Below are 27,009 nucleotides of genomic sequence, written 5' to 3' on the forward strand. Positions count from 1 at the left end.
GTCCCTCTGCTGTGTGGAAAGAGGTCACCTTCTTCATTGGCAGCATGGAATGTACAGTGCCTGACTTCTGAGACACCATAGTGCCACTGCACACTTTCTGAAGAATATTTCTTCTGTCTCACTGACAAATAGAGTCTTAACAATTAAAGCAAAGCCTGAACTAGGGGCCCTACACTGAAGAGAAATGCATTTAAATACAAAGGGCAAACCACCTAGCTCCCAAAAACAGTTTTTTATCCAGGGAAACTGGAAAAGTCCTTGAACTCCACCACACTGTAACAAATATTCTTTAAAAACTCATTCCTTGTTTTGACAGGGAGCTCAGATCTTTGACCTTGGGTCTACCAGAATCACTCACTCAGTTTTTTTTTTAATCTTTCTGAGGTACAGGAAACACAAAGATGATTTCTTTGGGTTTTCTGCATTTCATCCTCCTTTCATCCAAAAAGGGAGCTTACTCTTTGCTTTTTTGTTCAGTGTTCAATTTCCTGATTTGTCAGATTTCTACAATGTTGTCTAATAGAGCATAAGAAACTCTGTAGGGTACTTCACTATTTTTTTAAACATTATAATTCACTGTTTCCCAAGCAACTTGAAACTGACTTCCCTTTTCAAACATGATATATAGCATAGTAAATTAGTTTAAAAACAAAAACAGCCATTTTAAACCTAAGGGGGAAATTGTACACCATCCTCATATTTTAAGTCAGGCCACAATGACTTGAGTGTGTCCCCAATAGCTAGCAAGTGTATGTCCATGTCCAATGAGGATAGTTTATTCAGCCATCTCCTGCCACGAAGACCTATAATTCACCTGCCGGCATCACCTGTCAGCAGCTAGTTAATAAGTAAGGCCTGATGTGAGATTTTGGAGAAGAACCCAAAGTGGTGAAGCCTCCCTGGACAAGTCGGGGTTGGATTTTGAAATGGAGAATGCACACTCTGGGCACCATGGCCTGCAGGAGTCCAAGGAGCATCCATCACCATGTCTAGCCAAAGCCCCAGGAAGAGCATTAAAAAGGAGAATCTGTAATTCATCTCAGCCTCTAAATGAGCTTGTCATCATGCAATTTCCTCTCTAGGAGGCTCAGGGCTCCTGGAAAGAATGGGAAGAGGGAAAGCAAGAGGACTTTATTTATTACATATATGCCAGCAATGGTAGGAAAGATGTTCTTTGGCTGCCTCACTTATACACACTGGATGATGCTTTATGGGACCAGAAGGACCCATGAGCTACAGCCAACCTGGGGCAATCTCCTGCCTCTATCCAAATATTATTGCTTGGTTCTTAGAGATAACAGACAAGAGAAATGACCCACAGTGAGAGCCAGTCTGTGTTCAGAGCAGGCGGCCCAAGAGAAAGCCCTTTCCCAGGGGATGCAGAACCTCAAGAAACAGATCATAAGTGAGCCCTTCTCACTGCCTTGACTGTGTTTTTGGCTTTTATCTTTCAGGATATTTTCAATGCTGTCATCAAACAAAACCCCTTCCTTGTGTATCAGCTCCCCTGCTTCTGGAACGTGCAGCTGTCGGATCACACCCGCTCTGAACAGTGCTACAGAGATGTGTCTGATCTGAAGGTAAGGACCTGGAGGTAGAGTACAGTTCCTACAGTTGGCAGAAGGAAGCTGAGTCATAGGGACCTTTTAGGGGTATGGATGGCAGTGAGCTTTGAGTGCACTGTGGTGATAGAGATAAGAGTGCAGAGAGTAGTTTCTCTGTTGGTTTGTTTTATTGTTTTTGTTTTTGTTTTTTCCTATCCACCCTTGTTTGGGCTTTTAGAAAGCATGAAATCCTCTGGCATAAGAACCAACTTGTGGTTGCCATCTACTGCCAGCTGTTTTGATTCACATCAGCTCCTTCATTTCAAGCAAAAACATTTGTTTGTTTGAGGGCCTCCTCTGTGCCAGGTACTATAGATGTCCATGTAATTAACTAACTTCCTATTTCTGAGTTATCCATGGTTTAGAGGAGGAGAGAAACATGAAGAAAGATAGGTATAAATAAACATGGTAGATACTATGATAGGTGTGGAGAGAGGAGAGATGCAATCATAATTATCTCATTCTTCTCACCCTCAGAGAAGAATCGGTGACAGAAAAGTCTTTATTGTTTCCCTCTACATAGCAAACACTGATAGGACTTGCAGAAGAAAGATGACGAAGACATTATTTTATCAGTTACCCATCACTATAGATAATGCTGTGTAGCAACGTATTCTAATGCAGCCTAAATTAATTGATGAGTCTACAGGTTGCTGGATGGTTCTCTGATTTTCACTGGCTTCATCAAATGTCGCTGGTCAGCTTTAGATTGACATGGCTGGTCCTGAGACAACTCCAGTATGTCCTCTGTTCTGTCAGCTGACCATTCTTGTGTTCTCATGGAAGAGGACACTCAAGTGTATGGGAGAAGACCCAAGAGATTGTTACTAATGTTCCATTGGCCAAATTAGTCACATGGCTAAGCTCAGAGTTAAAGAGTGTGTCACAATATCCTCTATACCCAAAAAAGGAAAACTACAGACCCATATCTCTGATGAATATAGATGCAAAAATTCTCAACAAGTTACTTGTAAATCATATCTAACAACATATAAAAAAAGATTATTCATCATGACCAAGTAGGCTTTATTCCAGAATGCAAGGGAGTTTCAACATATGCAAGACCATAAATATAATACACCATATTAACAGAAAGAAAGATAAAAACCGTATGATCATTTCAGTTGATGCAGAGAAAGCATTTGATAAAATACAACATCCCTTCCTGATTAAGACTCTCAACAAGATTGGTATAAAAGGGTCATTTCTCAACACAATAAAAGCTATATATGAAAAACCTATAGCTAACATTATATTGAATGGGGAAAAGCTAAAAGCTTTTCCACTAAAAACTGGTATTAGAGGGACTAGCATTTGGCGTAATGGCTATGTCACTGGACTCTCATGTAGTCGACTGCGATTTGAGTCCCGGACCTGATGGCTTAAACTCACACCAGACCTGTGTGCGTGCATGCCTAAGATCCTGAGGAGAATGGAGAAGAAGGGATTGTGGCGTGGCAATCCTGGGAGTTGATTTCTCACTTTCTGTCTCTCTGCCTCTTTCTGTCTTTCTGGAGAGTGCACATGCCCTATAGCAAAAACCTCTCAAAAAAAAAAAAAAAACCACTGAAAAACAAACAAACAAACAAAACTGGTACTAGAGAAGACTGCCCACTTTCTCCACTGCTTTTTAACATAGTGCTGGAAGACTTAGCCAATGCAATCAGAAAAGAAAATAATATAAAATGTATTCATATAGGCAGTGAAGAGTTGAAAATATCTTTATTTGCAGATGACATGATCGTATACTTAGAAGACCCAAAGATTTCCATAAAGAAACTTCTCGAAGTAATAAATGAATACAGTAAAGTGTCAGGATATGAAATTAACATCTAAAAATATATAGCATTTCTATATATGAACAAGTAGAATGGAAATTCTTTTTACCATAGCCACAAAATGTATAAGATACCTAGAGATAAATCTAACTAAGGAATTCAAGACCTTTACAAAGAAAACTATGAAAATCTTAAAAAAGTTATTGAAAATGATGCAAAACATTGGAAGGAAATCCCATGTTCCTAGATTGGAAGAATTAATATAATCAAAATCACAATTCTACCCAAGTTAATCTACATATTAAATACAATTCCAATCAAAATACCAGAAACATTCTAGATATCTAGAAATGTCTAAATCTAGAAAACACAATCATAGTAGTTGTCTGGAATCATAAAAGACCTCATATTACCAAAGCAATCCTGCACAGGAAGAGTGGAGTGGGTGGCATATCACTCCCTGACCCCAAAATATACTATAAAGCTGTGATAATCAAAACAGCATGGTATTGGCACAAAAACAGACAGGTGGACCAATGGAATAGAATAGAGACCCCAGAAATAAAACCAAAAATTTATAGCTAACTGATTTTTGACAAAGGATACCAGTCAATCTACTGGGAAAAGGAAAACCTCTTTAGCTAATGATGCTGGGAAAACTGGGAATCCACCTACAGAAAGATGAAACCAAATCTCCATCTTTCTATATTAACAAAAATCAACTCAAAATGGATCAAGGATCTGAATCTAAGACGTCAAATTGTAAAACTACTGGTGGAAAACACAGGGGAACCTCTGGGGGACATTGGAGTAGGCAAAGAAAGATTTCATAAGTAAGACTTCCAAAGCACAGGCAATAATCCCTACAATAGACAAGTGGAACTATATCAGATTAAATAGAAGTTTCTGTACAGCAAAGGACATAGTAATTAGTGTGAAACAACAACCCTCAGAATGGGAGAATCTTTTTGTAAAATATGCCTCAGATAAGGGACTGATAACCAGAATACACAGAGAACTCAAGTGGCTTACCAGGGGGGAAAAAAAAAAGATTAACCCAACTAAAAGATGGGGAAATACTCTGAACAAATATCTCTCTAAGAAAGACATGCAAACAGCCTAAAAGCATATTAGGAAATGCTCAACATCTCTCAGCATATGGGAGATACAGATTAAAACCACAGTGAGATACCACCTAACCTATATCTGAATGGTGAAGATTCAAAATACAAAAAGTGTTAAGTGTTGGTAGGGTTGTAGTGAAAGGGGAACTCTCCTACACTAATGGTGGGAGGGACAAAGTGATGCTGGAGAATAAGCTTAATAAAAACTATTGAACACCAAGATCAGAGAAGTACCTGGGCTGGTGAACAACACTGGTAAGGTGGTATATCCAAAGAGGGCATGGAAGCTCCAACCGTGGTTCCATACTTTGGGCTATTTATCTCTACCATCTGTCTGTTTCTGAGTTGTATCCTTCATAATAAGCCAATAGATATAAATGGTATGTTTCATGGACTTACATGAGCCTTTCTAGAAAATCATTTAACCCAAGAGGAGGAGTGTTGGAACTCACAGTGCATATCTGTTCAGGAAGAAGTCTGCTAGGCCCATATTTGCAACTGGCACCTGTTGCAAATACAGTCTTACTGGATCTGATGTTTACTCCACATAGAGAAAGTTAGAATTGGATTAAATTGTAGGACACTCAGCTGTTGTCAGAGAATTGGTAGGGGTGGGGGAAAACAAAATCCATAGTATCTGGTATCAGAAGTGTTCTATGGAAGTATATAGAGAAATAGTATTTTTCATAGTAGGTAATTATATAATCTATTGTTCAAAGAAGAGAATGCCATCATGAATGAGGGACAGTAGGCCTTCATCAAAGACAGCAAAATGTGTGTGAGAGGTCTTCAGAAAGTTCATGAAGCATGCATATTATAAAAACACATTGCATAGGTCCAGCAGATGGCATGGTCATTAAGGCACTAGAATTGCACATGGCTGATCACAGTTCAAGTCCCACACCTGACAGCATGCTTGCTCGCTCTCTCTCTTGCTCTCTCTTTCTCTCTCTTTGGTGAGTTCATGTGCCCTGTATCAAATTCAAAATAATAATAATGATAAATATAATTTTTATAAAACATTATGCATGAATTTCAAAAATGTTTCTACCAAAATAAACTCATATTTTAATTTCATTTTCCACAAACTTTTTGAAGTACTCTCATATAATCCTTCTATTGAGGTACTCTGTATAGGCCCTAGAAGGACAACTAGAAGACCCTAACATTAAAAAGATCCACAAGGATAAACAGTTAATAAAGCCCATAGTAGAAGGGGACAGTAGAGATGTTGTCTGTTTCATTCTTGGCTTTAGGTAGAAGAAAGGTTGCCCCTGAGAATTTCTGAGTTTCAGCCTATGCTCGTATTATTTGGGTGCCTGAAAGTACATGTGTGGGACAAAAACAAAAATTTTTCAGGTTTCTGGCCGAAGCAAACACAAATCTGATCTGGAAGAATGCCATAAAAAATAAGGCTTCAGAATTCTTTAGGGGAAGTTTTAAGGAGAATCACTTCTCAATCATTGAGTCATAGGGAGTAATCCTTCCTGAGGAAGGGAAAAAACTGCAGACTATAGGCATAAACCTCAAAGATTGCTGTTACTTAATTCATTAGATATAAAATATAATGTTTTTGTTATGTTTAAGAAATTGGAGAGAATATTTAAAATAAGACTGAGGAACAGGAGAGTCTAAACAATGAATAGTGTATTTCTAAAAGTGAAAATGTAAGTACTAAATTAGAAATCGAATGACTGTATTGAGCAGTAAATTAAACCTAGCAGAAGAGAGAATTAGTGAACTAAAATAGATATCTGAAGAAATTGTCTAAAACACAACACAGAATTAAAAAGGGATATAACAGTTTAGAAAAAAGTTAAGAAATTGGAGTATATTTAATAGTACTATCAGAAGGAAATAATAGAGAAAGCTAGATGTGAACAATATTTTCAATGTGCCAAGAGTAAACAACAATGAGTTGTATACTTAGCAAAATAATCTTTCAAGCATGAGAAAGAAATCTTCAAATAAGCAAAAATAAAGAAAATTTACCACAAACATACTTACACTAAGAAACTTCTAAGAGATAACTTCAGGAATAAAGAATATGATCCCACATTCAGAAGGAAAGTTGAACAAGCTATGGAATAATATGTCAGAACTTTAAGCAACAATGTACCATTTGAGAGTTCAAAAAGGTTGTCCTCGGGACCAGCAATTAGCATAATGGCTCTGTTGCTGGACTCCCATGTAGTTGACGGCGGTTCAAGTCCTGGACCTGGTAGCTTAAACTCACGCCGAGCACATGTGCATGCATGCCCAAGATCCCAAGAGGAGAACGGATTGTGGTATGACCATCCCATCCGGGCAGGGGTGGGGGGGGATGATTTTTCACTTTCTCTCTGTCTTTGTCTTTCTGGAGAGCGCATGTGCCCTATAGCAAAAACCTCTCAAAAAAAAAAAAGGGTTGTGCAGTGCCTTTAATACCGGAAAGTGACAGCATGTAAATGATTAGGAGGACTCTTGAATCGGTTTTTTTGTTGTTGTTGTTAGGGAGAGAGTCAAGGTAACTTTAGGCACTAAGCTAAAGATGAAAGCTAACATTTCAATATTAAGCTCTAAAATAATTTTTAAAAGGTATACAACTTCTAAATCTATGCTATATCGAATGGTGAATGGAATATGTTTAACTATAACACACACAAAAAAAGCTTAATCTTTTTTTAAAAACAAGTGCAGAAACAAGAGAAAAGAAAGTACAGAAAAAATAAGGTAAATAAAATGCAAGAAATCAAGGTAATAGAAATAAGTCCAAATATGGTAATAATCAAATAATGAAAATAAACTAATTTTGGCAATGGAAAGATAGATCATCAGATTGAATTAAAAAATCCATCATGTGCTATTTACAAAAGATATACATTCCTCATAATAATATGAAAAGATTGACAGCAAAATATGTAATAGTAAGATCGTAAGGCAATATCTAAAAACTGGGTTCACTACACTGATATTAGACAAAGCATTAGAGATGATCAGAACCCAAAAATAAAAAGTTCATTCAGAAGACACAAGAATTCTCATGTATATAACTCATGCAGTAGTGCATGTTTATATAAATGTTTACCTGTACGTATATCTTTATAAAAATATACATATATGAATATATTTACATACATATTTATACTCACACACACACACATATCTCATTAGAACTTTGGAGGGATAAGTCTGTTATCATAGTGGAAAACTTAACATTTTTTTTTTTAAATATAAAGATGAGAAAGACCAAAACATTGATGAAAATATAGATTTGATCTCCACAGATAACACAATTGATTTATTGGACAAATAAAGAACCTATATCTAACAATTAGAGAAAATACATCCTTCTGAAGCTCACAGGGAACGTATATTAAAAAGTAACCATGTACTAGACCCTAAAGCAAATCTTAATACATTACAAAGGATCATATTATACCATAGTTTTCTGAATAGCATGCAATTAAATTAGAAGACAGTGTAAGGTAAGTGAAAATCCATTTGATTGAAATTAAAACAAACTTTATGGGTCAAAACATAGAAATTATAGGGACCAGCAGTTAGCATAATGGCTATGTCGCTGGACTCCCATGTAGCCAACTGCAGTTTGCGTCCCAGACCCAGTGGCTTAAACTCACACCGGGCACGTGTGCATGTGTGCCCAAGATCCTGAGAGGAGAATGGAGGAGAAGGGATTGCAGCGTGACCATCCCCGCTGGGGGGTGATTTCTCGCTTTCTGTCTCTCTGTCTCTCTCTGTCTGTCTGGCAAGCGCACGCGCCCTGTAGCAAAAACCTCTCCAAAAAAAGGAAAAAAAAGAAATTATAATTAAAGCTAGAAACTACTTAAAGACTAAGTGAAAATAAATATAATACACATCAGAATTAGGAGGATGGGCCAACTCCATGGTCTAGTGTTTAAGACAATCAGATCTCACATAGCCAACCACACAGTTCAAGTCCAGGACCCAATGGCTTGAGAAACATGTCAAACACACGTATATGTATCCCAAAATCCAGAAAGGAGGGATTGATGCAGGAGATGGGGATGTGGTCATGCCACATGGGAAAGTAAGTTTTTTGCTCGCTCCCCGCCCCTCTCTCTGTCTGTCTTTTACTCCCTCCCTTTCTCTCTGCCCCTCTGGCAAGCTCACATACCTCTTAGAAAAAAAATGAAATAATGGGATAAATAAACATGTAGGAAAATGTGTATTCTTAAATGTTTAAAAAAGAAAAAGCTAAAAATTAATAAGCCATGTTTACAACTTAAGATGATATTTAAAGAACATTAGAATAAATTCAAAGAAAATAAAAGGCAAGACATAAGAAGATAGCAGAAATTTGATTAACAAATTGTTCAATGAAGTCCAGTGTTGGCTTTTTGAAAGGGACTGATGAAATACACAAAGCTATGGCACAACTTCTCATGAAAAAGATAACTCACCCAGAAATGACTCAGGTCGCATTAATTTCAGATTCATTTATCCATTGCCTAAGTGTTTTGGAGCTAGCAATCTTCTGAGTTCTAGTTTTACAGTAAAGATGAAAACAAATGATCTCTCAATTTGTGGAACTTTTAATTGCATGGATAAAGTAGAATTATTGAAGATAATAGAGTACCGTGAACAACATTAGATCAATAAATTTGAGAAGTGGACAGATTCCTAGAAATGTGTAATTTACAGTAACTGATTTATATAAACTCTGGACTTATATAAACTCTGGATAATAACTGATTTATATAAACTCTCCTAGCCATTAAACTTTAAAAAAAAAAAAGAGGAAACAGTACTCCTAGTTGATTAGTAGAAATAAATTCTACCAATTTTTTTAAATTAAAGGACATTTCTAATTTAAAAACAAACAAACAAACAAACAAAAAAAAAAAAAACCTTTCCAGGGAATTGGAAAGGAAGATGACATTTTAACCCATTCAGTGAAGCCAAAAAATGGACTTCCTTGTTCTAAAAATTATGACTGTTTATACCGATACAAAACAGATGTCATGTTTTATGATTATTGTTCCTATACTTTAAATGCCTTACCTTTTGGAGTAAAATTCTTCACTTATTTCCCCTCACCCATCCTACCCCTGTAAAACTCCTTCTGTAATAAATACGCATGACTCCTGGCCATCAGGGCTGCAGTCCGGAGTTTACTCTAGCTGTAGCCGGCTAAGAACATGCTAAAGGGCATGAGGTCTTAGTCTGATTCCTGTTCACCCGCGTCACCTTCCTGTGCACCCACCCCGACTGGGGTACGGCTCCCAGCACAGGATATTTTTGATACCAAAATCAAAGAGAATTACAAGAAAGGAAAATTGCAGTCTATCCCACTCATGAATATAGATGCAAAAGTCTTAAGCAAAATATTAGCTAACTCGAACCAGCCATGTGTAAAATAGCTAATACATCACAGCCAAGTTGGGTTTATTTCAGGAAAGACAAGGATGATTTAACATAAAAAATCCATAAGTGTCATTCAGTTTGTTAATAGATTAAAGGAAAAATACTATATAGTTGTGGGAAAGTTGTTTAATAATAAAAACACTCATTCCTGACCAACAAACTCATAAATAGTAACTACTGAGAGCAGAGGGCAGACCTTTGCTGATCATCTGCTGCTCAATGGTGTGCCAACTAACTAATAGATAAGATCTGGTCCCATAGAACAGCAGTTCAGTACTGTGCAGAGGGAGTTGTATCCCACATGACTGACCACAGTTTGAATCTTGGCTCATGCAGCTTAAAAAACACACTGGGAATATGCACATATGGGTGCGCAGGATCTTGACAAGATGGAGAATGGAGAAAAAAGGATTGCATCATGACCAGGCCCCACTGGTGGGGATCTCTCTCTCTCTCTCTCTCTCCCTCTCTCTCTCTCTGTCACTATCCTCCCTCTCAAGCATTCAGAGGCACCCTCTGGCAATGAAAGAAAAGAAAAGAAAGAGAAAAAGAAAAAGAAAAGAAAAGAGGGAGGGAGAGAGAGAGAGAGGAAGGAAGGAAGGAAGGAAGGAAAAGAAAGAAATAGAAAGAAAGAAAGAAAAAGGAAAGAAAGAAAGGAAGAAAGGCAGGCAGAAAAAAAAATACATAGCCCAAGAGCACCCACACATGTATGGAAATTTGATATGTGATAAAGTGGCATTGCTTATCATTGAATAAAGGATTGAATTTTACATAAATTGTGTTGAAACACCTGATTATTCACATAGAAAATAAAATTAATGAATCCCTGTTTCAGATCAGCCGTATGGCCCAGTGATTAATGGAACAGATCCCACATGAGTGACTATTTGGTTCAAAGCCCAGTCTAAGCAACTTGAAAAGTTCACCAGGGGACCAGCAGTTAGCGTAATGACTATATCGCTGGACTCCCATGTAGTCAACTGTGGTTTGAGTCCTGGACCCAGAGGCTTAAACTCATGCCAGGCATGTGTGTGTGCGTGCCCAAGATCCTGAGAGGAGAATGGAGGAGAAGGGATTGTGGCATGGCCATCCCCCCTGGGGGGTGATTTCTCACTTTCTATCTCTGTCTATCTCTGCCTTTCCAGTGAAAACCTCCCCAAAAAAAGTGCACCAGGCACATATGAGTATATGCCTAAAATCCTGACAGCGTGAGAGGTGGAGGAGAAGGGATTTCAGTATGACCATGCCCACTGGGAGGTGTCTTCTCCCTCTCCCCCTCTTTCTGACTCTGTTTCTTGTTGGCTATTTCATACATTACTCCGACAAAATTTAAAAAAAAAAAAAAAAGGATTTGCATCTTGCATTATACACAGAATTATTTCCGGATAGGTTAAAGACCTAAAAGTGAAAGGCCTTATGTTTTATTCTCTTGTCTGATTGCACTGGCTAGGCCTCCCAAGACTGTATAGAAAAGGAATAGAGAAAGTGGGCAGCCTTGTCTTACTCCAGTTTTTAGTGGAAAAGCTTTTAGCTTTTCCCCATTCATTATGATGTTAGCTATGGGCTTACCTGTATGGCTTTGTTGTGTTAAGAAAGGTCCCTTCTTTGCTAATGTTTCTGAGTCTTAATCCTGAAAGGATTTTGTTTGTTTGTTTGGTTGGTTTTTTTTTTTTTTCTTTCTTTTTTTTGGAGAGATTTTTTTTTCGCTATAGGACACGTGCGCTCGCCAGACAGAGAGAGACATTAAGTGAAATTATTTCTATTTGTAGATTATATGATTATATAAATAGAAAATCCAAAAAAATCCACCAAAAAAAAAAAAAACTTCTGGAAGTGATAAATGAAGTGGTAAGCTACAAAATCAACATACTAAAATTTATAGCATTTTTATACACCAACAGTGAACAAACCAAGGTAGAATTGAAGAAAGCAATCACATTTACAATAGCTGCAAAAACTGTGAGATACATAGGAATAAGCCTAACTAAACAAGTGAAAGACCTCTATAAGGAAAACTGTGGAAAAACTCTTAGAAGAAATTGAAAGTAATATAAAAAAGTGGAAAGACATTCCATGTTTCTGGATTAGAAGAAAAAATCCAATCAAAACATCAATCCTACCCAAATTTTTCTACAAATTCAATGCAATTTTGATCAAACTATGAGAGAACTTATTTCAAAAAAATAATAAAATAAAATTTGGGAACCAGCCGGTGGTGTGGTGGTTAAGGTGCTGGACACTCCCACATGGCCGACCAGGGTTCGAGTCCTGAATCTGGTGGCTTACTTTCTCACTTCCTTTCTTTCTCACTGTTACCCTCTGTCTCTCTCTGGTCAAACTAAAAAATAAATGAATGAATAAATAAAATAAAATAAATAATTATTAAAAAATAATAAAATTTATCTAGAATCATTTAAAAACCCCATATTGTCAAAGCAATACTGTACAAAAAGAATATATAGTAGGAGACATCCTACTTCCTGACTTCAAAATATATTACAAATCTATGATAATCAAAACAGCAAGGTATAGACACACATACACACACACACACACAAAAGAGGCAGTTAGACCAATGGAAAAGAACTGAAAACCAGCAATAAACATCAAAACCTATAGCCAACTGATTTTCAGCAAAAGGCACAAGACAACTCAGTGGGGAAAATAAAATCTCTTTAGCAAATAGTACTGGAAAACTGGGTATCTACCTCCAGAAAAATGAAACTGGACCCCTCTCTCTCACCATTAACAAAAATCAGCTCAAAATAGATCAAAGATCTAAACATAAAACCTGAAATTGTAACACTACTGGTGAAAAATATAGGGGAAAGTTTTACAGACATTAGAATAGGCAAAGACTTCTTAAATAAGACTTCTAAAGTACAGTAAAGTACAGGCAGTAATCCCAAAAATAGACAGCTGGGACTGCATCAGGCTAAAAAGCTTCTGCACAGCAAAAGAAACAATAATTTGAGTGAGGATACAACCCTCAGAGTGGGAGAATATATTTACGAATTATGCCTCAGATAAGGGCTGATAAGCAGAATATACAGAGAAGTCACATAGCTTACCTGCCCCCCCCCAAAAAAATCCAGTGAAAAGGTGGACAAATGAGCTGAACAGATAGCTCTCTCAAAGCACCCCCCTTGGTGTAGACCCTGCCATTTGATATAAAGTGGACAAATGTGAAAGATTTAATGCTAAGTGAAGCAAGCTAGAATATGAAAGACAAGCATTGTATACCCCTGTTAAATATGTACTAAATGTCTGCATTCTATAGCAGAAACTGAACAATAAGAAGGTATTATAGTGGGGAGGGTAACTGTAGTTGCTAGAGATAGTATAAAAGGGGTAGGTAATAGGAGGTGGGAGATAGGGGATCTGGGAATCAAAACATTGAATAGACACAAAAATGAGAAGTTATCTGTTGATGGTAATGAAGATGATAATGTCTCTGATTTGACTAATATGCACTGTTTTCATGCTGGAAAACCATGTTATACAATGTAAAGATGTACAGTGATTAAATGTAAATTAAAAATAAAGTGAAAGGCCAAACTAAACTTTCTTTAAAAAAAAAAAAAGACAATGGGGCCGGCAAGTGGCATGGTGGTTAAAGGCACTGGACTCCCACATGGCCAACCACGGTTCAAGTCTCGGACCTGGTGGCTTGCTTTCTCACTTCCTCTCTTTCTGTCTATCTCTAATCAAACTAGAAAATAATAATGATAATATTTTTTTTTAAAGTTAAATAAAATAATTCTTAAAAAAAAAAAAAAAGACAAAACCAGGAAACTAAGATCAGCAGGTATCGTAGTGGTTAAGGCACTGGACTCTCACATGGCTGACTGCAGTTTGAGTCCCAAACGTTTCAGCTTGTTTTTTCACATTCTCTCTCTCTCTGCCCCCCAGTGAGTGCACATACCCTATACCAAATTTTAAAATAATAATAATTAATTAATTTAATTTAATAATTATTTAAAGGAAACGTGCCTAAGATCTCAAAATAGTGAAGAATTTATATAAGAAGACTTCAAGTATATATATCATAAGTGAAATGATTAAACACACTGAAATTAATACCTACACCAAAGGGACATCACCAAAAAAGAAAAGAAAAAAGGTATTCCAACATACATAACTAACTGAAGCACTCTGGGTTCAGCTATCAGTGGGCAAATGGCAACAGATTGAAGCAGTGCTTAGAAAGACCCATGACCTCACAACAAATGGCATTTCTTTACCAGGCAGAGCACTGGAAACTTGTCAACTCCCAAGAGTTTTCCTATCAGAAGTAAAAAGGGCCAGCAGGTGGTGTGGAGGTTAAGGAGCTGGATCCCACGTGGCCTCCTGACCTGTTAGCTTGAAAATCATGCTGGGTATGGTGTATCCATACCCCTAACCCACGAGGAAAGTGGAGGAGAAGGGAATTGTATGCCTCCCCGGGGAGGGGGGAGCACAATTTCTCACTTTCCCTTTCTCTGTCACTCTCTCTCTCTGGTGAGCACATATGCCCTATGGCAAAAACTTAAAAAAAAAAAAAAAAAGGAAAAACAGAAAACTTTCACAAATGTCAGTGTAGTTGAAAAAACCTTGTGAGGATTTGAACAAGAATGAATTTTTAACATAAGCTATAATATGGATGAACTTTGAGGACATTATATTAAGTGAACTAAACCAAACTCAGAAGAAGAAATATCATATGATTCTACTCACATGCCATCCCTAGATTTGTCCAATTCATAGAGACAGAAAGGAGAACGGTGGTCGTCACATGTTGCAGGGAGGGAGATGGAAAGTTAGTGTTTAAAGAATACAGAGTCCGGGCGCGTGTGTGTGTGTGTGTCCAGAATCCTGAGAGGAGAATGGAGGAGAAGGGATTGCGGCATGACCATCCCCCCTGGGGGGTGATTTCTCGCTTTCTGTCTCTGTCTGTCTCTGTCTGTCTGGCGAGCGCATGCGCCCTATAGCAAAAATCTCTCCAAAAAAAAGCAAACAGAGTGTCAGTTTGGGAAGATGAACAGAATTCTGAAGATATAGTGATGGTTGTACAAGAGTGCGGATATAATTCATGACACTGAATTATATGCTTAAGAGGTTAAAATAGTAAATGTGTACAATTTGCCACAATGTTTTTAAATCCTAGAAAGGTGGAAAGAAAACCTTTCTAGATGTCTTGCAAAATTGAAGTTTCATTGAACAAACTAGATATTTATACTGACATGACATCTGACACCCTCAAAATTGGCAGGCAGCCACAAAAAAAAAACAAAGGAAAAGGCATCAAAAACTAGGGGAAACTTTTTACTTGTGGACTTTCAATTCAGGTATTTTATAGATCCTAGGTGTCCAAGGGCAAGTATATTGTATCTGCCATCATAGGTAGTCCGAGACATTCATGCCTCTGTATTTATTGAACATGTACTACACACCAGGCACTCTTACTAGTGATGCTTCGGGAAATAAAACAGACGCCATTTTTCACCAAGAGTGTATCTTGGGGTAACAGATGGCTAATCATATTGACATTGCTTACTGGTTGTTTAGTTATTGTCACTTTGAACCAATCAAACAAGATAATTCATGAACTCCCTCTGGTAGTGTCATGTGTAAAGTAGAATTTCTTTTTTCTTTTCTTTTCTTTTTTTTTTTGGAGAGGTTTTTGCTATAGGGCGCATGCACTCACCAAACAGACAAAGAGAGACAGAGAGACAGAAACCAAGAAATCACCCCCCCAGGGGGGATGGCCACACCGCAATCCCTTCTCCGTTCTCCTCTTGGGATCTTGGGCACGCACGCACACGTGCCTAGCGTGAGTTTTAAGCCACCATGTCTGGGACGTGAACCGCGGTCAACTACATGGGAGTCCAGTGACATAGCCATTACGCTAACTGCTGGTCCCTAAAGTAGAATTTCTTTAAGACACACCGTGTTAAGTCAGTTTTACTCATATCTGTTTAGATAAATCTAAAAAAAAAAAAAAAAGACTGTGAAGTTCTTATATCCACTAATATCTAACGAACTCCTAACGCCTTCTGCTGAATGCAGCTGATGTATAAAAGAGGAGCTGCCCTGGACCTAGGGAGAGAGGGGTAAGAGATGAAAGAGGGAAAATGATAGGCCAGAGCTCTCCCTCTGGGTCCTACCAATGCCTGGACACTGCATGCAGCCCTAAGTGCAGGACCAAGAACACGGTGTGCCTGTCCGTCCCTCTGCACCTGCCTGGACCTCAGATTCTGTGTGAAGGTGCATTTTGCCATTTCATGTCCTCTTCCTTTACCTCTTATCCATTGTGTCCCACAGTTATGAAGGGCATCCTACTTGCTGTTTGTAATGCTCCTCCCCGGAGAGAGTACAGATGCACCCTTCCCTGCTGCTCTCCATCAGCTCACACTGAGCTACCCAGAGGGAATAAATGAGAGGATTATTAAATTCAGCAACTGAGCGACCGCCTGGGGGACACAAGGGGACCTGATTGAAAATGCCAGTTAGGTCTAGCCTCAATGGCACAGTCAGTATCTTTCTGAACTGTAGTAGATTCAGATCCCTGGCCTGGTTGACCTGAAAGACGCAGGGTGTGTGCATGGGTGCCCAGGATCCTGATAAGCTGGAGAACAGGCGGAGGGGATCAGACCCTGTGGAGGCTGCTTGTGAGCCTGTGTGTATGTATTTCTCTTCCTTTTCCGAGTGAATAAAATTTATAAAACATTTTTTAAAAATCAAATGCCAGTTAAAGCAAGAATCATAAAACTAATTTAACTTTGACTTACTTGTCTTTTCATCTGCAGACCAGGTTTTTTTGTCTGCTGATTTGAGTGATGTGTTATCTTGCATAAAGCACCCTCATTATGCATCTTCTGTGGTTGTCATTGTCCTCTCATTAAAGCAGAGTGAGAACTGAAAGGACTCTTGCAAAGCAGTCGAAGGATGGTCCTGGTCTGTTCCCATTTCCTCCCCTTTGTCTCAGGAACACCTAATGTAAAGTCAGACTTTTAGAGACTTTTCTTTCCATGGAGTTGTTACAGAGCATTTAGCTTGCCTTTTATGGAAACAGCAACTCTTCTTTCTGCACTTATACAACATTAATTCAAATAAGATTTAATTAGATTTCCAATTACATTAAGAATACAAGTGGCATAAAAAACACCTTTGGTAAACAAACACAGCTCACACCTGGTAAGCATAGAGCTTTATGTATGGGAGCAAATGTCCTCCTTCATCCTACTAGTGAGAAGCTTATCAGCACTGGGCATCTGGCCTGCCCTGGGTATCTCTGCAGAGAATTTTGCACTAAGTAGAGGTTGGTTAAGAGAACTTCTAAGAAGGAATGTTATCATTGAAGAGTCAGAAGATGGTCATCCACTCATGATGGTTCGATGTATGAGTTTTCAGCTTAGTGAGAAGGCAATACAGGATGAACAGAAAGTGTACTTCAGATTTTGCATTTTGGCCTTTACTGGTCTAGCCATATCTGGTACTATACTCTCATACGATAGCGACACATTCCAGCTGAGAAACAACCATTCTGTTTTTCATTGTCAGTACACTATTGAGTAAATTACAAGATGTCAGCATTTTATTATAAAAGTTATTTGTGTTAGATAATATTGTCCAACTATTGGCTAATTAATGTAAACAATCTGAGCACATTTAAGGCAGGCTAAGCTAATGTCCAGTAGATTAAATTTACTAAATGAGTTTTTAGCTTACAGTATTTCTAATCTACAGACTTATCAGGATGTAACCCCAACGTAAGTTGACAAGCGTTTGTGTTTATAGACTTCTGAAGGCAAGCAATCCTGTACATTCTGACAGTTCTGTATATTTCTTCTAACTGATGGACTCGAGTAGGTTATTCAGCCCCTCCCAGGTTCAGTTACATCCTCCGCAGAGTGGAGGCCATTATTCTTGACCCCATTCTCAGCCAGATGCCTTTAGTGCTCCATGGAAATGTGCTTGATTTTACCTCAGTCTTTTGTGTTTCAGAGACTTTACCCCAGGCAGGTTCAGGGAGGTCTCTGGTCCCAAAGCAAGAACCTTCCCATGTGGGTCACCTCACACCTCACAGAGCGCCACATCACTACTGTATCTGTATCATCACTGAACCCCGCAGAGTCTGTGTCTTCAAGGCTTTCTGTGGGAACCCTGAGCTGAATCCTGATATACAGACTTCTGTGTCTTCTGCCCTCATACCACTCCTCAGCTCCCAAACCTCCTTGTTGCCCCTGTCTCCAGGCCTTTCTAGACCCCTGCTTCTCTCCTGACCATCCCCCCTGGAGCCTAGAATGAACACCAGGGCTGCATAGAGAAAGTTGGAAACACAAACACCAATGGGCAAGCAGCAGGCTCACGCCATTGCTTCTAAAACATTTTTGCAGAATGCTTTGAATTCTTTTTGGAGTCAACAGGAAGTACATTAAAAAGGAAGTAAGCAATCAGATTCACCCTTGACCTCAGAAGATAAAGGAGTTTTTTGGGGTAAATTAGACGGGATTGGTGTTGTAGGCATGGCCTCATATAATCTTGACAACAGTCTCACAAGACAAGTCTCATTCAGTCTGCCTTATAAATCAGAAAATACAGATTAAGATCATGCAGATTAAGTCACTTATGATTGTACTTTGTATTCATGACTTCTGCATTCACAAGTTCAACCAAACAACTACAGACAGAAAAGAAAATAAATTAATAAAAAATAACAATAAGGCCAGCCGGTGACATGGTAGTTAAGGCAGGTGGATCCCACACAGCTGACTGTGTGGTTTCAGTCCTGGACCCTATAGCTTGAAAAACATGCTGGGCACTTGTGTATATGTGCCCAAAATCTCAAAAGGAGAATGAAAGAGAAGGGACTGTGGGGTGGCTGTCCCCCACCCCGAGGGGTGCTTCCTCACTTTCTCTCTCTCTCTCTCTCTCTGTCTCTCTCTCTGTCTCTGTGTGTGTGTCTCCTCTGTATGTCTCTAGTGAATGTCCTATAGCAAATAATAAATAAATAGCAATACAACAATAAGTAGTACAAATAAAAATAATGCAGTATAACAGCTATTTAGATAGCATTGACATTGTATTCAGCATTATAAATAATCTGGAGTGATTTCAGGTATATGGGAGGATATGTGTAGGGTATGTGCAAATGTTGGATCATCAGAAAAGTCATGACATGTTTTGCGTAGAAGAACAGGAAAATACGTCAGGACTTTTCCAACAACCCAGTACTTTGTCATTGTATGTAAGGGACTTGAGCATCCTCTGATTTAGGTGTCTGCGGTGCCTCTGGAAATCATCTCCCACAGATACTGCCGAACAGCTGTTCTTGCCCATAGTCGTATAAGTAGGACAGAGCCGAGAGTCCAATTCAGGTCTGTCCCACTCCAGTCCAGAGCTCTTTCTCTGTACAGGGCTGAGTTGTTCCCTGAATATATTTCCCAAGAACGCAGAATGTATGCTGTAGTGATTCTATAGGACTGCGCCATGTGAGCCATATGTGGATTAGATGGATTTTCAAGGGCTAAATCTGAAACAAAAACCCTTAAGAAAACATTGTCTCCTTGGAAGAGCACTTACATTTTAAGGAACAGACTCAGGAGCTGAATTTTAGACCCCAGTCCATTCGTAAATTGGGAATTGAGTGCACCTAGAAGAAAAATCCGAAAGCAGAAGAGAAAACGCCATCCATACAGGGAGGTGATCTATTTTCCTAGAAGCAATTTGTAGCATTTACATAAAAAGAGTAGCCCATAACTCAAGCTTTAAAACATTTTATAATACTTAGAGATGTGTCAGTTTCCACATCTTGGAGGAAGATGAGAGACCGCCCGCATTAGCATATGGAGCATGCTGTAGCTAAGGAGACCATGTGAAAAATGAGGCGGGGAAACCTGAGCCAGGGCAATAAGAATGACGAATGGGGAGGTTGATGCTGGAGGATTAGGATGGATCGAGGAAGAAAAAACAGTTTGGGAGAGAAGATCTAAAATTTGGAATTACTGCCTTCCAGCCAGGCCTCTTTTTACTTGAGGCCAGGGCCTGTTTAATTTCATTGCCTGACCCAAGTCCAAAGGCTGTAAGTGTTTTATTATCTCTGTACACAGTGCTGCGGTTGGTAAACTCGAGGAGTCCTCGGGATTAAATACAAGGCAGCTGGCCACTGTTCGTGTGGTCTGTCTGCTGGCACCCATGCTTCCTCTGTGGCTTGGAATTCCTCATTTACTCAGCAGACATGGCAGAGCAAGCTCTCTGGGCCAGACTGGGGTTGGGGGTGAGGGAGGAGGATCCTTTTTTCCATGAGAGACAGAAAGGAGAGAGAGAGAGACAGGCTCCCCCAACAGCGTCTTCACATTGCAGCCCACCTCCAGCTGCAGCCTGTCCAGAGCGTAACAGTGCACGTGCACACACACACACGCCTGGCATATATACTCGGGCCCCAGGTTATGAACCCAGAACCATCCAATGTGGGTTCAGTTGTATTGTATTATCCATGCTATCACCTGGCACCTCTCCATTGAGTTCTTTCATCTATCGCTAGGAAGTTTCCTTATCTGAGAAAGTAAGAAAGTAATCATGATTTTACGGAGATGTAAATACCAAAAGAGATAATACAGGGTCAGCCAGCAACAGGGTTAAGGCGGCCAGACTATACTGTTCGGGTCCGGGAACCAGCAGTTTGGGGAACACTCCAGGTATGTGTGTGTGCATGCCCAGTATTCTGAAAGGAGAAAGGAGAGGGTGTTGTGGTGTAGTCATCTCCCTAGGGGGCGCTTTCTCACTTTCCTTTTCCATCTCTCTGATTCTGTCTCTCTATCTCTTCCCACCCCTGCAACAAGCATACATACCCTCTAGCAAATTTTAAAAGAGAAAGATGTTGCATAAAACAGTGCAGGGCTGTGAGACAAACGTTGTGCTTACTATTCTAATTACTTTTTTAAAAAATAGCTTTGTTCCTGTTTTCTTGCAATAGTTTTCAGCCTGCTGGTGGCTAGAAATATGTAAATAAGGGTTCTTCTCCCTCATCTGTGTGAGCACTTTCATTTTATAGGTGGGGAAATAAAGACCCGAAGAGGGAAGTGGCTCACCCAGGGTCAAGCACTTGGTGACACAGCTGGGCTGAGTACCTGAATTTACATCATGTGCCTTAGAATCGTGCCAGAGGCTGGCACACTCTGCGGCCTGGACCTTGGGGGATTTCAGCCTGAGTTTCTCCCCTTCCCTCCACTCACCCATTCTTTGCTTAATTGGTAATTTTCAGAACTTAACTCCTTTGGGTTTTATCGATTTCAGTTATCCATCCTTGACTTTGTCACACACAGCTGATGCACTTCAGATGCAATTATTCCTAGAAACATCAACAGGATTCCTAGAAGCAAAGTGAGGCCTCTGAAAAGTTTACAAGAACCATTTCTGGAGTGTGTTTCTCAGCAGTTCTAGGAGCTGTTCATGGAATTTCTTTAAAGTATGGGGGAGCTGAAGATGGGCATCGGGGAGGGGAATTATGTATGCCGTATGCCAAATACTATCATACGAAGCCCTGCAGGAAGGAAGTCTGGTTGGTTTTGTTGATGCCTAGCATTTTTTTTAAATTGGGTCATATTTTTCTATGCCAAAATACGTCATGACTTTCCTTAAAACCTAAAAATTTGCTTTGGAGTGCCTGCACTCACTGAAAGGAGGAGGAATCACCCCTGAAGGGATGCCACCTGCAGTCCCTTTCCCTCTTGGTAATTTGGGCATGCACACACATGCTTCTGGTGTATTTTTCAAGCCACCAGGTCTGAGACTCCAGCCACGCAGTTGGTCATGTGGGATCCAGCCACTGTAACCACTATGCCACCTAACCTGCCCCACACACACATATTTTACATCACCCTTCAGTACAGATCCTTTGGTGGTAGGATAACTTGTAAGACAGGTTTCTGAGAAGTCTACTGTAAGATATATCTTCACAGCCTGCATGAATTCAGGCTCTTTAAGAAGAGGATTTTGCAGGAAGGAAGCACCATTTAAGAGTGCTGACTATGTCCATTGAGCAGGAGCTTCCCGTGTAGAAGGCCCAGGTACAAGGGAACTTTAAATTGTTCAGGGGGGAACCAGCAGTTGGTGTAATGGCTATATTCCTGGACTCCCATGTAGTCAACCACAATTCGAGTTCCAGACCCAGTGTCTTAAACTCACACCAGGCACGTGTGCATGGGTGCCCAAGATCCAGAGAGGAGAATGGAGGAGAAGGGATTGAGCTGTGACCATCCCCCCGGGGGGTAATTTCTCACTTTCTGTCTCTCTGTCTCTCTCTATCTTTCCAGTGAGTGCACGCATCCTTAAGCAAAAAAAAAAAAAAAACAAAAAAACGTTCAGGGGGAGAATTGGAATTAAAGTACAAGTCTATTTTAACCCCAAAATTTTGAAATTCATGCATGATCTTTTCCTGTATGCATTTTCCATGGTGTTTTTGAAGATCGTCATATATGGTGTTAGCACTGGTCATCAGAAAGCCAGTGGGCTGGGACCAGAAAATGGTATAATGGTTATGTCAGTGGACTCCCCAATAGTTGACCGTGGTTTAAGTCCCAGACCTGGCAGCTTAAAACTCACATTGGGCTTGTGTGCATGTGTGCCCAAGATCCTGAGAGGAGAATGCAGGAGAAGGGATTATGGCATGGCCATACCCCTGAGGAGTGATTTCTCACTTCCTATCTCACTGGCTAGCACATGCACCGTATAGCAAAAATCTCTCTAAGAGAAAAAAAGAAAGAAGGAGAGGAGAGGAGGGGAGGGGAGAGGAGGGGAGGGGAAAGAAAGCCATTGGGTTGGGCAGGAAAAGGATGGGCTTGAAAGAGAAGATCTGCTTTCAAGATTCTGAAAAAGACCATGAATCTAGAGGCTCCTGGTGCATAGCCAGCCAGCAAGCAGAGAAGAGTAGCTGAGCTGAGTGAGAGACCATGCTTTAATACTCCAGTTATTATGAAAGGGGAAGGCAGGCTGCATGTCTGCATGTCCAGGTAGACATTTGAAGATCCAGACCGCTCTAGAGGAAATAAATCATTTCAAAGTGAGTTTCAGTTTGCCAATCTGTCCAGTGCCAAGTGCCTTTTGAGTGCTGGGGTTTGAAGATTCAGAGTCAAATTGCGTAGAGACAAGTACACCAGGACTCCTGCCCACCAAGAGGCTCCCAGCCCAACAGGGGAGACAAGTTTCAACAGGTTATTTCCACATAGTACGGACAGTACTGCAGAGTATTGCTACAGGTATGCAGGTCAGAGATGGAGGTTTTAGCAAAAAGGGAGAGAGCGTGAAATCACAGAGGGCAGACAGATCCTGGTGTCCCCAAATAACAAGTAGGTGAGTATGATATACAAGGCACATGGATTTGCAGAGTTCAGGCTGTGTGAGGTCCTTTGTGCCATGCTTAGAAGCTTGGGTTTAATCTACGGATCATGGCACTAAGATATTTCTGAGCTGCCATATTTTAATACACATACATTTTCATCACCACATATAAATACGTTATGACATAGAGAAGTTTTATTTTAGGACGTGTTTGAGTAATTTTAAGTGGATTTATTAATAGCTAGCCCTTTTATGAAAAACATTAGTATTAATGTTTGTAAATGTAGCAACATTATTAAATGTGCTTCATTATTTTTGAAATGTTGTTTTAGAACTTCGTGACACAGAGATTCATAGTTTTATCTTTAAGGGCATATTATGAAAGTAAGTGGTTTTAGTGACTATCATTGCAAAAATATGTATGTCCCAGTGGAAAAGAAGTCCGTCATTGGCTGTGCTTGTTAAATTTTATACTCAACTTTTTTACTTCAGTCCAGAAATCTTACAGAAATTGTGGTAGAATTCAGCTCTCACATTTAGGTCTTCCTTGTGTTTTGGCTAATTAAATAGTTTTTCATATTTTGAGATTGTTTTTGAGAGAGATTTTTGCAATAGGGTTCATGTGCTCACCAGAGAGACAGAAAGCGAGAAATCCCCCCCGGGAGGATGACCACACCACAGTCGCTTCTCCTTCATTTTTCTCTCAGGATTTTGGGCACCCACACACATGCGCCCAGTTTCAAGCTGCCAGATCCAAACTCGAACAGGGGTTAATCCCAGGGGAGTCCAGCACCTTCGCCATACCACCTGTTGGCTCTCATATTTTAAAATGTTTAACAAATACATCTAAAACCCACTAGAACTTCTTATTTGGAAGTTAATCTAAGGGTTAAAATACCTGTTTGGAAGTTTCGAAAGTATGTAGAAATAAGGGTTTTGCTAGGTCACACATTGGGGGCCTCATAACCCCATAATGAAGGAAACAATGTTAAATTTTGTTCTTAAAATGCTATACCAGGGTGTGTGTTTCTAAAAGTGCTTACTTTCACTTGAGCACTGTTACATAAAAGGGTTAGCTTGAAGGTGTATAATTTTTTTTTCATATATACAAGACAGAATGCTACTGACAAACTTTTCATAAAAACAAAAATATGAAAATCATCTGTACATGAGCCATTTCTAAGTCCTCTGCCCCGAGTTAGTCGGGAAAGCTGTGTCCTGCCGCCACCACTCATGTTACTATAACATAGTGTAAAACTGTTGTGATATTTTCAGTCTTGTTTGGAAATTAACCAAATCAATGGTATCCAGTAGCATTTATGGCTGGCTTCAAGTAGCTAGTTGCAGACTTATCCATGATGCAGTAAAGGAATTCGATGTGGAGTGCTGGCTCCTAACATTACCCTGGAATCCTTTTGTCATTCCACTAGAGCCACTGTATCTTTAGCGATTGCATATCCTAGTCTCATCAAGTGTTATAATTAAAGTAGAAGTTTACAGTGCAGGATCTAATTTCTCCAGTACGTTTTTCCTTTAGTGCTCACAGAAAAGTCATTCTTTGTGTGTTTCATTATCTGACTAGAATCTAGCAAATAGCCTAACCCGGCACACATCGGAATCCTCTGTGCTTTAATTTAATTCCACAGCAAATCTCCCATGTAATTTGGTCTAATACAAGTTTCTGTAGGCCAGCAGCCTTATTTCCTATGATTCCTGCAGTATTTGCTGATGAAGAAATCTACTTCATTTCATTGCCATACTATCCTTTGTGTATTTTTGTAGCCATTTTTTTGCCAAGTCAGGAAAAACAAGTGTTTTCTTTACTGGACTTTATTATCTTTCATCTGTATGAAGTATATCTCCAAAGAGACTTCTAAACTCTTTTCACGGAGTTTAGTAAGATGTTGTAAAGTTCTAGACTTATCTATTATCAAAAAATTATGGAAACTTGTCTCCATATTCTAGATGCTTTGTTTTAAATGTCTTGCTGATCATATGTCCTTATAGGAACATTAAGTAATATCTCAAGGCATAATGCACACTCAGTGTGAAGTTCTTCATGGCGATAGTGATCGTAAATCCATACTTCAAATAGTCTTGAGAATTTAAGGTTTTTTTTTTTTCCAATTTCTTGTAGGATCTAATTAAATAGTCATTTCTGTACTTTGTAATGAAGTAAGGAAGAGTTTATACTGGGAACAGAAGTGTCAGCTCAGCTGTTTTCTTAACTAGTCACATGAGCTTTTCTTATTGATATTCTCAATTTGCCATTCCTTTGTAGAAGCCTTTCGTTTTTTTAAATATAAACTTAACACTTGGAAAATTTTTAGACTTACAGAAAAGTTGTGAAAGTAGTACAGAGTTCCCAGAGATCCATAATCCAGTTTCAGCTTCCCCTAAAATTAGCATTTTTTCTTTAGGTTTCTTTCTTCCATGAGCCAGAGAGAGAGAGAGAGAGAGAAACAAAGAGAAGAGAGTGATAGATAGCACTTCTAACAGGTTCTTGTTTTTTTTTTTTTTTTGAGAGGTTTTTGCTATAGGGCGCGTGCGCTCGCCAGACAGACAGAGAGAGATAGAGAGACAGAAAGCGAGAAATCACCCCCCAGGGGGGATGGCCACACCACAATCCCTTCTCCTCCATTCCCCTCTCGGGATCTTGGGCACGCACGCACACGCGCCCGGCGTGAGTTTTAAGCCACCAGGTCCGGGACGCGAACCGTGGTCAACTACGTGGGAGTCCAGCGACATAGCCATTACGCTAACTGCTGGTCCCCTAACAGGTTCCTGATACCGTTTTCCACCCCAGCCCTAATCCAGCACCAGATCAGAGATGTATATGTTCCAGATTTACTCAGGGTGGTCTCCAGACTTGAGCCCAGAACCTTCCTATATGGGTCAGTCCCTCAGAGTATCATGCTTTCCTACCACCCAGCCCTGCGTTGACATCTTGAAACAGCGATAACATTTATCCAAACCAAGAAAGAGACAGGGTATAATACGTTTCAACTATGCTTCCGGCTTCCATTGCATTTCATGCAGTTTTCCATCGCTGCATTGTTTCCTTAACCCCCTCTATCTGTGACAATTTCTCAGTAATTTGTTTTCCTGGTTTTTCATTGCAACCTCCACCATTTTGAGGAACACAGGGCAGGTTGTTTATAAAACGTCTCTTATATTTGGCCTGTCCATTATTTTTCTCATGATTAGACTGAGGTATTAGGATTTTGTTAAGAATATCACAGAGGTCAGTTGTCTTCTCATCCTATCACATCAGGAGGTGACTGATTCCTACACAGGACATCACTAGAGACATTAGTTACCTGCATGTGGTGAAGGCATTGTGTGTCGAGTTTTTCCCCTACAATGTTCTATTTTGTCTCTTTCATATTTTATTTTTTAGAAGTGAGTCACTGTGTGCACTCCCCACTGGAGGAGAGAGATCAAAATCCACTTCCCTTTTGGATGGGGGTGGGGGGGCTGGGGGTGCTTAGCATCTACACACGTTATTAGAGTTCCTCTGGAAGGAAGATGTATCTCTTTCCTCCATTTACATATATCCATAAGGACTCATGTATGTCTAATATTGTTATTATTAAATAATAATTCCTCTAAAATTAACTAATGATTGGTAGACACTCTTCCCTAAGGTTTTTTAATATTTTATTCTTTTTTTTTTTTTTGGCCATATGGCACATGTACTTGCCAGAGAGAGACAGAGAGAGAGGAAAAGGGAGTAATCACCCCCCCCCAGGGCAGTTGGCCACATTATAATCCCTTCTCTTCCAGTTCTCTCTC

The 27,009-nt window shown here is 39.5% G+C and overlaps 1 protein-coding gene across 6 annotated transcripts in view; it reads left to right on the forward strand.

Moving 5' to 3' along the window:
* LARGE1 (LARGE xylosyl- and glucuronyltransferase 1) overlaps positions 1–27,009 on the forward strand; it is a 662,422-nt gene that overhangs the window by 561,843 nt on the left and 73,570 nt on the right. For all 6 annotated transcript variants that reach the window (XM_027769037.1, XM_006170333.2, XM_027769041.1 and 3 more), the window contains one exon: positions 1,455–1,580. In XM_027769037.1, the coding sequence (XP_027624838.1) occupies positions 1,455–1,580 (126 nt within the window). The remainder of the gene's footprint in view (positions 1–1,454; positions 1,581–27,009) is intronic.

Source organism: Tupaia chinensis, unplaced genomic scaffold (genome assembly GCF_000334495.1).
Source record: "Tupaia chinensis unplaced genomic scaffold, TupChi_1.0 Scaffold148234_1, whole genome shotgun sequence".
In the NCBI taxonomy this organism is placed as follows: domain Eukaryota; kingdom Metazoa; phylum Chordata; class Mammalia; order Scandentia; family Tupaiidae; genus Tupaia; species Tupaia belangeri.